General features: G+C 30.1%; 1 protein-coding gene across 1 annotated transcript; it reads left to right on the top strand.

Annotated features, from left to right (window-relative positions):
- The first annotated feature begins 5,040 nt into the window (after positions 1-5,040).
- Positions 5,041-6,749, top strand: TfIIEbeta (transcription factor IIEbeta). The gene is made up of 4 exons (XM_018505395.1): positions 5,041-5,247; positions 5,766-6,024; positions 6,114-6,320; positions 6,394-6,749. The coding sequence occupies exons 1-4, from the start codon at positions 5,186-5,188 to the stop codon at positions 6,706-6,708; spliced, it is 843 nt and encodes a 280-aa protein (XP_018360897.1). The 5' UTR covers positions 5,041-5,185; the 3' UTR covers positions 6,709-6,749.
- Positions 6,750-13,511: the final 6,762 nt, after the last annotated feature.

Genomic DNA, 13,511 nt, shown 5'->3' with positions numbered 1-13,511 from the left:
AATTACTTCGTACAGCGAATCGTATTTTATGCTCTGCATTATCTGCGATCTTCAAGCACTTAGGCCCAGTAACTATATCAGAGTAAATTACTTCGTACAGCGAATCGTATTTTATGCTCTGCATTATCTGCGATCTTCGAGCACTTAGGCCCAGTTTCACAAATCATGGTTAACTCTTAACCGAGGTTCAACTTATTTCTCATCTTTTTCCAATTCTAGAATTGAAAAGAGATAATGAATAAGTTGAACTTCGGTTGTGAAACTGGACCTTAGAGAATAGCTCTTTAGCTCTTAAATGCTTGTCGCGATTGCGTTTCGAAAAGTAATAATAGTAAGACGCCACACGAGCGACACTACCTGTCCGTTCGAGCGCCACTGTGCGAATGATAATCCAACGGCTCGGCGCGTGACGTAAACGGCACCGACCGCCCGACCTTGTGACGTCACAAAGAGGCAGTTGAACGACGCCACAAAATACGACGCACTCCGGCCGTTGTATGTGTATCAGGTAGCAATTTATGGTTACGAAATTATTTTAAACTTTACAAAATAAATGTATACTTTGAATATGTCGCGCGTCGCTTCTTACATTTTACAGCTCGTGTGATATATTTTATACTATAAATGTGAACTATGCATTATCAATATAATCAATGTATCAGCTTTCGCCATTATAGACATGAGCTATTCGAGAATTAACGATTATTATACTTTGTGCTCTTAATTCAGATGCAGATACGCCTGATTTAACAAGAAATATAATATGAAAGAATGCGAACGTTGTTAAGAGAATAATTATTGGAAATTTCAATGAAAGGACGATCTCTAACTCCAATATCTATTTATAATTTTGACTTTTATTTTAAAGAAATAAAACGCGTGAAGCATTCGTTCCGATAAATAGTCGATGCCTCAGTAGAAAATATTAATCGCGGAAATTAATTAGGCAAACCGATAATGGCTAATTCATAAAATATGATCGCGGTCGCGTTTCGAAAAGGAATAACGACACGACACACAGAACGAATGGCGGCACTATTTATTTGCTCGAGCATTACGTTTTGCGAGAGATATTATTATTTCATTACACATAAAATACGTATACGAATTTGCTATTTTTTTACATTTTAAACAAATTTTAATAAATGTTATTATAAATTCTATTATTGTACGGTTTGCTTTACAAATGGCGTCGTTTAAACTAACGATCAATTTCACTGAATATACATAAACCAATGAGCAATTCTTAAAAAGATAAAAAGTCATTGCATTAATCGATATTATCAAAGAATGCGGAATATACGTATAAAATAAGAATATAAAAAATTAATTCATATTATGTATATTTTATTATACGTATATTTTATTTATAAGAATAAATATGTTTTATATGAATTTCATGTTAGACTTTCCGAATGATACAAACTCTCTCAACTTGAAATCGATTCTCATCGAAATTAAACTTTATATAAGACGAGCTTATGTTCTTTGAATTGTTTCTCGATTTTTCAATATAAAATTTTAAAAAATAATTCTAAAATCGTATTTATATTTACACTTCGCGATTACATTCACACGATTTTATTCTATCATTTCTATCCATTTTAGAGGGAAATAGGTTTCCCTAGGTATTATATAAAATAGAGAATTACTTTAACAAACACGTATCTGAAATAAAAAACAATTTTTGGATATACACTCTAAGTACGTGCAGTTAAAATGCGCATATACTCACTCGCATATTACGCGAAACGTAAAATATGCATCTCTTAAAAAGTTTCACAGCTTTTATATGATGTACAATGTAACAAAAGAACGGCTCAATGTCGCCTCAGTCTTGATGGAAAGAGTATCCGATATTACATGCACGTGTAACATACACACAAAGAAATGTACATATACAAACATGCACACATTTTCTTTGCCAAGAAATTCATAAGAATAAGGTATAACTTAGCGGAAAGCGCGCAGCGTCGCAAACAGTCCCGTCTAATATATGCGCGACGCGTCTTCGCTCGTTGCTTGGATAACTTTCTTCGTCGAGGTTTTAAGCGGTCGGACGGTCAACTTTATACGTCCGCGCTGGCGAATTATGGAAATCCTTCCTGAAAAAGTTCAAAGTACGGCGAGACCACGCTAACGTGTCAAAAGGTGCAAGTCGTTGTTAAAGGAGAGAGAGAGAGAGAGAGTGAGTGAGTGAGAGTGAGAGTGAGAGAGAGAGAGAGAGAGAGAGAGAGAGAGAGAGAGAGAGAGTTCGTCAAAACTTTTCACGAAAAAGCATTAATGTTTGCTCTGACGGTATCACGTTATTATCTTAGTGCGCGATTACATATTTGCGATTTAATAGCGGAGATCAGCGCTGGAAGTACTTAATATAAATGATGTAGTTAATCCGCTTACTAACAAAGAGTCATGAATCATTAATTTACTTTAGGACTTAGGGATTCTAGAAGTTAAATTTTTCTATTAAAAATCAAATATGTTTCACAAATTATCAAAAAAGTTCTTTAACCGTTTTCATCTATAAAAAAAATTTTTGACGATAAAATGCCCTTCTTTTCTTATTTTGTTACAAGAATAGTAGTTCGATCATTGTCGAATAATATCGCACAAATTGTGTCGTAAACGCTGCAAATTTACGACGCGAAACAATAAAAGAACGTGCTGCGTTTATAGGATTATAGGAGTCCATGTATATACCCCCGACGCAACATTCGACTTGATTTATTCGCGGCAGAAATAATTTGCTACTCGCAGGTGTATCTGCAATAAATCTCGTGGATTCACGTCCAAGTCGAAGGTTCCTTGGTGCCCTTCGACGTGCAAAAGTAATAATCCGAGTGCGGAATAGGGCGAGCTGCGCGTGCCGCATTGCTCGCAAAACGTACCGTTCGTCACGGAGATGCAGAAACACGTCCGAGAATCACAGGTCCTAGACAAGGTATGTCCCACGTACAAACGACCGTAAAACGCTCTGAATCATTGACCAATGATTGCACAAGAATTTATTTGACATTTCCAACGTGAAAGCCATCGATACGTCACGTTAAATTCGCGAGTACTTCACGAGCGATTATTTATAATAGCTTTTCTAAGAGAAGATTGCTAATTAATTAATCCTCGTTTAATTAGTTTTTAACTCAATTAGTTTCTCTTTAATTGAAATTAATAACGAGTTTCAAAATGTCTCATAGCGGGAATCAAATTGAATCAATCTTTTAATTGTTAAATACGCATATAGGGTAACTATTCCTATTAATATGTCTAACTTGCTCATTATGGAATTAATTATTAAATATTGTATTTAATAATTATTTAATTTTATCTCCTTGAAATCAATATCAGTTTTCAACTTTCTTTTTCTTGTAATATTTTTTTAATCTAGGAGATGTTAATATCTTATAATGCTTTTTATAAACATTAAGGAAACGTTTTTGTAAGATGTAAGTTGACTGTTTTAGTGCATAAATCATTATTTCCATTATACTTAAAATTTTAAGTCTAAAATTGTGACATAAGATGCCTTTAAGTCGCCTTTTAAACGCAAAAACCGTCTTATGACCCGATTTTAAATACTTTTTGTTATGTGGGTCATAACATAATTCTCAACTGCAATACAGAGTACACTGATAGAGACAAGCTTAAAATCTTGCGATATTACTGAATTTACATAAATTCCTCATATCTTTCGAAAAATGTTTACTATACTTTAATAGTTAAAAAAATAGAACATTATCTTTATCGTGTACATTATAGTTTAACTTAATAAAAAAGAATAGTTTTTCTTATTTATTTGTGCTAGTTTTGGCTTATTCAAATACAAAGTCACACTAATATAAAAACAGTAATAGGGATAGTTACTTTAATATGCGTTTGAAAAAGTAGCTTTTATTTACCAAAATGTACATTTAATTGTCGATATGAAAAAATCATACATATATATGTGATTGTTTCTAATTATGAGCGAGCAATGTGAAACTGAAGTACGACGCAGTTAAAGAGTTAGATTAATAATATGACCCGTATTCATAACGCGTTTATAACGATATTAGCGTGCACTTAACATATAGTTCACGTTATATATACTATAGAATTTGAAAAATAAAAGCGCGCATTTATCGATAAAAAAAAGCGCATTCAGAACGCAAGCCACAAACAAACAAAAAAAAAACGAAAATATAACTGCATATTAAACTGCATATGATTTGTTTCTCTATATGTACTATATCTACATTCGTGCTTGTTTTATACAACTGCAAAGCAATAAATAATGTTTGATATCGTTTGAAGCAACAATTCCAGTGATCTGTTTCCCCCAAGCAAAAACAAGTTACGATAACATCAAAATGATGTTAATAAAATGAATCGTTATTGACTGAAAAGTGATGTTTAGTAATTATTTTGGCCATGTTCCGCGATATACGCTGCCAATATTGAAAATCTGTAGTTCACGTTACGTATTCATTGCAGTATTAGCAAATGTATATCGGCTTTTGGAGTCATTTTAATATTATGATGATATCCTAGCAAACATCATTTATAACAAAAACGTAACTACGTTAGTCATCATTTTCCACTCAATAATTATACAATTGTAATATAGCACACGTATTATATAACAATTATATTATTAAGTGGGAAACTATAACTAATAGTTATAATGTTATTGTTGATATTTGTCAGAAATTATGTTCAGTTTGTGCCAGATCATAATAAAAATCACACATATAAAATCGCAACGGATTGATTTTATACAGGCTTATTTTTTTATTATTGCATCAGACTAAACTAAAATTTCTTTTTTGTTTTTTCGACAAATATTAAATGTATATTTCATTTTAAGTGCACACAAAGTGTGTATTCTAGTTTAGTTTTAAGAAAAAACAAACCTATATAGATGCACAATTTTGAATGCATCAGCCATGCTTGCGCACTGCGCAGTAACTTGGGTTTAGTTCGGAGCAATTGGGAGCAATTGGAGCCGTCACTGCCGTCAGGCGACGAGAGCGCCAAAGCTGAGATTGTGCCATTGTGGTGGTAGAGATAGTACGAGTAGGTACGAGTATCTGATGAGAGGTTAGGTTTTGGGTTTTGTTACAAGATAGTAACGAGTTCCAATAATATACGTACGAGAATCATGAAATAAAAAATTGTGGTATAGCTGAAATTGAAATCTGTAATAACAATGGATCCGGCTTTACTCAGAGAGCGAGAGCTCTTCAAGAAACGTGCTCTGACCACACCAATGTGAGTGATTACTCTCTCTATCATTACCTTACCAATATACGTTACATACGTTTAATGCGAAATTTTAAGAAAGATTAATAATAAGCATTTATATGTAGATATTTAATTTTGTGCCTATCAAATCTGAGCACATAACTTAATATACTAAATTTTGTATAACAGTCTAATGCCCGTTTCCACCAATGTAGATTAACTTTAATCTCGGTTCAACTTACTCTTCGTCTTTTTCTAATTCTAAATATTAAAAAAGACAAAGAATAAGTTGAACCAAGATTAAAGTTAATCTACATTGGTGGAAATAGGCATAAGTAGTCTATTATAATCATAATGAATGTTCTTTATTTGATGATACAAGTTGACACGAATATTCTACCTTTTTTATCATTCAATAAGTAACAAAGACAGAATAATATTTGTATCGACTTGTATCATTAAATTGAAAACACCTAATATATATCACGACGTTTAGATTATTTATACAAAAATGCAAAATATATTTCTGATAATATTATTTACAGAGTTGACAAAAGAAAGCAGGAGAAGGAAGCTACGAAAGATGAACCACCGAAGAAGAAACCTAAACCATCATCGGTATCTACTGGACCAAAATTGGACATGGTTAATTATAAAACCATGACTGGTAGCACACAATACAAATTTGGCGTGTTAGCAAAGATAGTAAAACACATGAAAGCAAGGCATCAAGAAGGAGATGATCATCCGTTAACATTAGAAGAAATTTTAGATGAAACAAATCAATTAGATGTTGGATCAAAGGTATTGTCTTCTATTATTCTTATTATTCCCGTTTTATATTTCTATTTCTTATCGAAGCAAGCTATTTACTTTTTTTTATATATTTTCAGGTCAAGCAATGGCTACAGACTGAAGCTTTAATACAAAATCCTAAGATTGAAGTAACAGATGGTAGATTTGTCTTTAAACCTATGTATAAAATTAAAGATAAAAAGTCTTTACTGAGACTTCTAAAACAACACGATTTAAAAGGTCTCGGTGGTATACTATTAGAAGATATACAGGAGAGTTTACCGCATTGTGATAAACATTTAAAGGTAAGTATGAATATGTAAAAATTTACTTTGCTAGTTGCAATTTGAGAAATACTATATTTATTATATATTACAGAATTTACAAAACGAGATATTGTATATTATACGACCTCTTGATAAGAAAAAAATTATCTTTTATAATGATAAGACAGCTCAATTCCCCATTGACGACGAATTCCAAAAATTATGGCGAGCTGTTGCAGTAGATGCTATGGATGATCAAAAAATAGATGAATATCTTGAGAAACAAGGAATTAGATCAATGCAAGATCATGGATTGAAAAAACCAGCACCAATCAAACGAAAAAAACCCGTCAATAGAAGGAAACAATTTAAGAAACCAAGAGATAATGAACATTTAGCAGATGTTTTGGAGACATACGATGATTAAATAAGAATGTTATGATTATCCTGCCGTACCAAGTAAACTTGTTTACATAACTATAGAATAATTTAATGTAAATAGGAATATTACTAAATTTATTTTGTAAATAATTATTCCAAGTAAAAAATTATGAACGTAAAGGCATTTTTGGGCACATTTATCTTATAATTTTTTTCTTTGGTGCGAATGACTACACAACGTTATTTATATTCCAAACGTTTATTTGCACCATGTAATTGAAATAAATTATTTATATTATTTAACAATATTGACTATAATTTTTATTTTGGGCATTTAATAAATAAGTAAAACATTTATTGTCATATCTTACATTGTAAATACAAAATGAATATAGAACTATTATATATGTATAAGTTGCAACACTTATATGAACTATTATGCATGTTTACACACCCAATCAGCCTTTTTTAAGTTTAAGAGACTGCTCAATTTGGAACAGTAAAAAAAATTATAAAATATATTACCAGAGAGAAACCTGAGAGAGGACGCGAGGGCTTTTTCCCGTAACAGCAAAATGCCGCCGCGCATTACTGTCCTCTGAAGAAGTAGATGTAAACTAGACAACAATATCCATTTTTTGTGGTGCTCCTGATAGAAACAAATCGCTGAAATAATTAAAATCTATCAAATTAATATTCAGGTTTCTCTTTGCCTGTATTCACAGTCAGATTTTATATTTAAGATCGTTTTAAGTATAGTCTTAAGATGTCATGAACCAATCAGAAAGCCGTATTAGCCTTTTAAAACATTACTTAAGATGGTTTTAAAAAATGCCTATTGCACACTGGATATGATGAGAGATCAGCGACGAGCGATATCCAATGAAAACTCTGATTTGTATCGTCAAGTGCAAAAAAGCAGAGCTTTCAAAGAGGATATAGTATAATAGGTACGTTCGGGGAGACACTATAGCGCTAGTTGTGTCATTCTATCCTTGGTCTAATAAACAACGAAGATACGAATGACAGAAGTGGTTAATAGCGGCTTCTCGAATGCACCAAATGTAAGAAATTTATTTGTTAATACCTTTAAAATATCTAATTTTAATTACATTGTTGGAATTTAAAAGTTGGAATTTAACACTTATGTAGGTATTCAAATATAGGACGTGAATTCCTGAAACATGGCAGACCAATCAATACGCTACTTTATCATATTGCAATTTGCAATTTGAATAAAGTTGGAACTCTTCTAATTGTAAACAAACTACATTTAATTTAAAATTGTAAAGAAAATTTAAATTAATAAAAATGTGGTTGATCCTGTAGAGGCCCTCCACCACCTCCCCAAATTTTTAACCGCGATCCTCTCTTTCTCAGTAAACACCAAGTTACATGTAACAATTAATATAACTGTAGTATAACACACGTAATATATTACAGTTATTATATATTATATTGCAAATTTGAAGTTTGCTGGATTTAATTGTCTTTATGTATTACATACGAATTTAATATTTTCATGCAGTGTATTTATTCGATACCAAAATAAAAAGAACTTGCGAAGAGGCCATCGTATTAATAAAATTGACTAAATATTAATTTAAACAATTAATAATAATAACAATTCAATTAACATACGAATAAATTTCGCGTTTATTTTCTACTCGCGTTTATTCAAAATCAAAAATATAAATATGCGACTAAAAATAAATCTAAATTAAAAAATCATTATGTCAATAACGTTTTATTTCAAGAGTCTTTAATATTACGAAACTAGATTAAATTTCTTAATGTAAATTTTATAATGTATTCACTAAAACTTAATTTAAAAGTAAATGACTGAAAATTACTAAATTGATTAGCATCCGATAAAAAATGCAAGGCCCATGTACATATTTTTAAAGATTCGAACGATTCGTTGCTGAATCTGATCTCAAAGCATGTGGAGATGAGAAATTCAGATGAATGATGTAAGAGTCGTAAGGGATAATTTTCTTGCACATCAATAAATAAATCCCTATCGTATTTCGTATATAATTATTAGAATAACTTTTTGAATAATTTATTATTTCAAAATTAGTATTTTAAGTCATGCAAAACTCTGAACGCTATTTTAAAATAGTTATAAGATAAAATTCTTATATTTCTTATATTCTTGATAAAATATATATTGGATCTTACATCATGTTACTACTTTAATTGGTATAAAATATTTTTACCAGTTACTATACAAGGATAAGTTATAAAAGATTAGGCTGAAGTAAGTCTATTGAGATAAATAATAATAATTAATAAACGTAAAATGTCTTTTACAGAAAAGCGAGATTAAAATTATATGCTCTACATTAAAATTTATGTTATCATTTCATTAGTAAGGTGTATACAAAGAAGTGTGAAACAATAGACGGAATTCCTTAGAAAAACAATTCATATTATACGTATATGTATATATAGGTATTGCTTTTTTGCAACAACTTGTATAAAACTTAATCCTGAATGAATATTTGAAGATAGGACAGATAATAAAATAATATTTATTATACTATAATAAACACTTTTCTATATAATGGTACCCATAGACAATAATTTCATACTTTAATTATTATTTTATATAATTTTTATATTTTTTAAATTTCCGTATTTCATATATTTCAAAAATACGAATATTTTATTCTTTTTCGTTTTAACTTCCAAGATGTATTATTTTACAATAATATAAAAAACGACCATCGAAAGAAAACCTATTTTTTATTGTACTTTTGAGATTAAATTATTTAATAACAAAGCGTTCACATTAACGCGTATGAATTTATAATTAGTACAAAAAATTTGAGCTAAATTTAATATTAATTAGAAATAATTCAAAGTGAACAATTACTAATAAATATAACAAATGGTTGAATTGAAATAACAATACAAATATTTAAAATAAATAAGGGCTATTAAGGGCCAAACGCTTTAGACATGTTATTCAACGTTAATTATAGTTTCCCACTGAAGATGACTACATTAAAGGTCGAAACGTATGGTTATTGTCAAATTTTTAATGTTTAATCTTTTAATTTTTAATTGGTGTGTTTAACGTAATTATATATACTGTTTCTGCAATAAGAACATCCAGCGTTTGGATCTTAATAGCCTTTATTTATTTTAAATATTTGTATTGTTAATTCAAAGTGCCCCGATAACAAATTTTTGTGCATGAATAGGTATAAATATGTATAAACATACATAAATATTCACAAACATATATAATTATATACGAAATACGTCCACATGTTCATACATCTCTCTTTTTCTTTTGTAAAATTACTTTTTAGTGTAATAGAAATAATAATAGTAATGTGAAAACATTAAAAATAATTAAAGGGTTAATTTTCGCATTGTTCGTTTCAGAAACAAAATAAATTTGGAAAAATGTAAAAAAAAATTGTCATACATAATTATTCATAATTTTAAATACAATTATACATAAATAATTTTTTTTCATTTCTTCAAACTGGATTTTTTTCTAAAACAAACAGGGTATAAAAATTACCCTTTTAATTATTTTTAATGTTTTCACTTTACTATTATTATTTCTATCACACTAAAAAATAATTTTACAAAAGAAAGAGGGATGTATGAACATGCACGGACATAATTCATATATAATTATACATGTTATGGATATTTATGTATATTCATACATATTTATACATATTCGTGCACAAAACATTTTTTATTGAGTAGGTGTAACGTGATATTATAAATTTCACAATGCATGCACAATAAATTCCATATAATAAAGACGTATTCAGGATTAAGTTTATTTCAATCTGTTATTACTTATCCATTTTACACCAACGGATGTATGAAATGCTATATATACAATTATCCGTATATTTTTAATAAATTGATGCATATGCATCTGTAGATATATAATAATTAATAAAATACTACACATCCGTTACCTCAATAAAAACATTAATTTATCACTCACCAACCCGATGCGCAACAGCGGAGTTATATCAGCAACGTTGCTACGATGATTCTGTAACAAAAAGAATATGAAATCTGAATTAAAAGAATACAAAAATCAACCAATATTTCAAAAAATATTTACTAAATGCAGACTTCTATATAAAATAAAATTATATAATATTCAAAATGTATAATTTTTATAAGCATCGAATTTTTTAATTCACCACTTAGTTATACTTATAAAAATAATTATATATTTTCTTAAAAATACGTATTTATAAAATTTCAAAATAATTACACTTTACTATGTCTTGTATTTTCGATGGACTCTCACAACATGATTCCGACTTAACTTTTACTATGGTACTCAAACAAAATTTGTTAGGTATATTTGATTTTGTAATAAAAAATTTTTACTATAAAAAAGTGTAAAAATTACGTTATATTATTGTTTTTAAAAAAATAACTATAGCATTTAAACTTATATAATTTACATGATGTCCGCAGCTACTACCACATTATAGTAATTTTAAATATAAAATGTCCTCCGTGTATTAAGTTAAATTTCGCAGGTCGTGAAGATGCTCGTCGGTAAAACCAAGTGTCCAATTTTAAATACCTTTTTATATAATAATTATTATCTTTATACAACTTTAATTTTATACTGTGACTAATTTTTACTACTATGACATCATTATTATTTTATTATAGACTAACACATTGACGCTTAATAATTCAGAAATTGACGAGCATCTTCTCGACATGCGAAAATTAACTTTATGGCCAGTTATTTGAGTTATTTTTACCAGAGTGACGATTCTACTTGAAATTTTTTTATTCTTTTAATTTATTTTCAACTTGACTTGTTACCAGAACATCAGGAAATTTTAAACAACCAGTCCGTCCAACCGTTTGCGAGTATTTTCCATTTCACTGCAAAACATTTCACTGGACACCATCACTATGTGTACAATTTTGTCTATTCCTTCGACTACTCTCAACCAATATAACATCACCTGTATACATATCTGAAGAAGGCCCAAATCATGAGATCGAAATATATTATATATACGATTTTTAATCAATTATAGAATATTATATTATATATACTTTTCGTTTAATTTTCCATATTTTAAAATACTTCATTATATTTGACCCTTATGTGCCCTGTATACACTCGACATCGATGTCTTTTATTCTAATTATCACTTTTAAATCATTAAAATGAAACTACTCAAGAATAAATTTAAGAAAAGAAAGATACCGTTGTTATATAAATAAAAAATAATATTTACCACAAGGTTGCTCCGCCGGTGCCCGATGCCTCTCCCAGACCTCCTTCTCCTCCTCTCAGAATAGGGTTGACATCCTCTCGTATACAGGACACTCGCGTAAAACACTCGCGAATAATGCATTATAATCGCGCGCGGACTATAACTTGAGTCCGATAACTTGAACGGCACTCCCGAAGCAAACGCGCGACGCGACGAACCGGCTGCGGTTCGTTCATTTTCAAGTAAATCGGCGACGAGGGTACGTTAGCTTCCCCGTTGGATTTTTACACAAAGAGAATGATTTTACTCAGTATCTAAAAATTTATCTACATATATTATTCAGATAGATCCGGAAATTTTTAGATTTGAGAGAAACCGTTCTTTTCGTATAAAATATTCTCTGCGGGTACTGAGCCCTCCCACCACGTCAAGGTCGTACCCGTGAGAGGGAAGATATAATCTGAAAAATGTATAGCTATTACTATGAAATTACTATACAATCGGTTAACTTGTAGAAACGAATATCGAACACACGTCTACAATTCGTTATCGTTGCAAAATAAATTCAGAGCAAATAAACGATTGAATTTTTTATTTATAGATGATGTCTGTAAGATATGATAGAATCAATGAAATGAACTAGAGATTAATAAAAAAGAGAATGTGTATCTTTTATTATCAAAATAGTTTCAAAGTTACGTTTAATTTTTAAACGGATCGTATAACGAAAGGTGCACAGAAACAAAAAATTAATTAAATTATTAAACTATGGATATTAATTGCGAAAGTAGGAATTGCGTTATTTGTATGAGATTCATGTTAACGTTGCTTTTTTATGACTCGTGTGATACCGTTCATACATATAAGTAGCCGTATCGCGTGCCGCTCTTCTTCACATTTCTTTTTGAAACATATAATAATCGCAAAAAATGCTAGATATAATACGAAATGTTGTATTTTATGAATATTCACATAATACGATTTCTAGTACGATTATTCATTAAGTACAACGTTTCGTATTACATTATATTCGGTATTCTCCGCGATAACATTTCAAAAAATAATGTGAAAAAGAGCTGCACGCGACCACCTGCTTCTACGAATCTCGGTAAGAGAATGACTGCGTGGTAAACTACGCGTAAACATGACGCGCCGCTCCGTGCCACCCCGTGCCACCACTGCCACCCCGTGCCGTCCCCACCCCAAGGCCGCACGCCAACCGTCTAATCGTTCAAATATTAACGCATATTACGAAGTAAAATAATATATTCTTTACATTTTTAATATTCTCCGATTAATGAAACAATTTCTTTTATGTATCTAGTTTTAGCGGCACGAGTCGTTTAACGTGATATCATAATTATATTGTGATACACCGAGGAACATATTTGACGTTCATTTTATAATTTTAAATATTTCATATATCAATATTACAACGTACTGACAAAAGGCAAGAAGTAAAAAAAGGTTTGCTTACATTAATTGCTCACATGAATTGTTTTTGACATCCCAACATTATATTAGGTGTTAAACTTAATTCCTGCCGTTTTTCGTCTCCAAAATTGATTTGTTTCGAAAGAAAATACCTTAATCAAAGTATTATTAATTA

This window comes from Trachymyrmex cornetzi, unplaced genomic scaffold (genome assembly GCF_001594075.2).
Source record: "Trachymyrmex cornetzi isolate Tcor2-1 unplaced genomic scaffold, Tcor1.1 scaffold205, whole genome shotgun sequence".
NCBI classification, from domain to species: domain Eukaryota; kingdom Metazoa; phylum Arthropoda; class Insecta; order Hymenoptera; family Formicidae; genus Trachymyrmex; species Trachymyrmex cornetzi.
Note: the sequence above shows the minus strand (reverse complement) of the source record. Positions and strands in the feature narration are given on the sequence as shown.

Coding starts and splice junctions, on each gene's coding strand:
- TfIIEbeta (XM_018505395.1), top strand. CDS start 5,186: ATGGATCCGGCTTTACTCAGAGAGCGAGAGCTCTTCAAGAAACGTGCT. Junction 5,248..5,765: donor CGTGCTCTGACCACACCAAT/GTGAGTGATTAC, acceptor TATTATTTACAG/AGTTGACAAAAGAAAGCAGG. Junction 6,321..6,393: donor ATTGTGATAAACATTTAAAG/GTAAGTATGAAT, acceptor TATATATTACAG/AATTTACAAAACGAGATATT.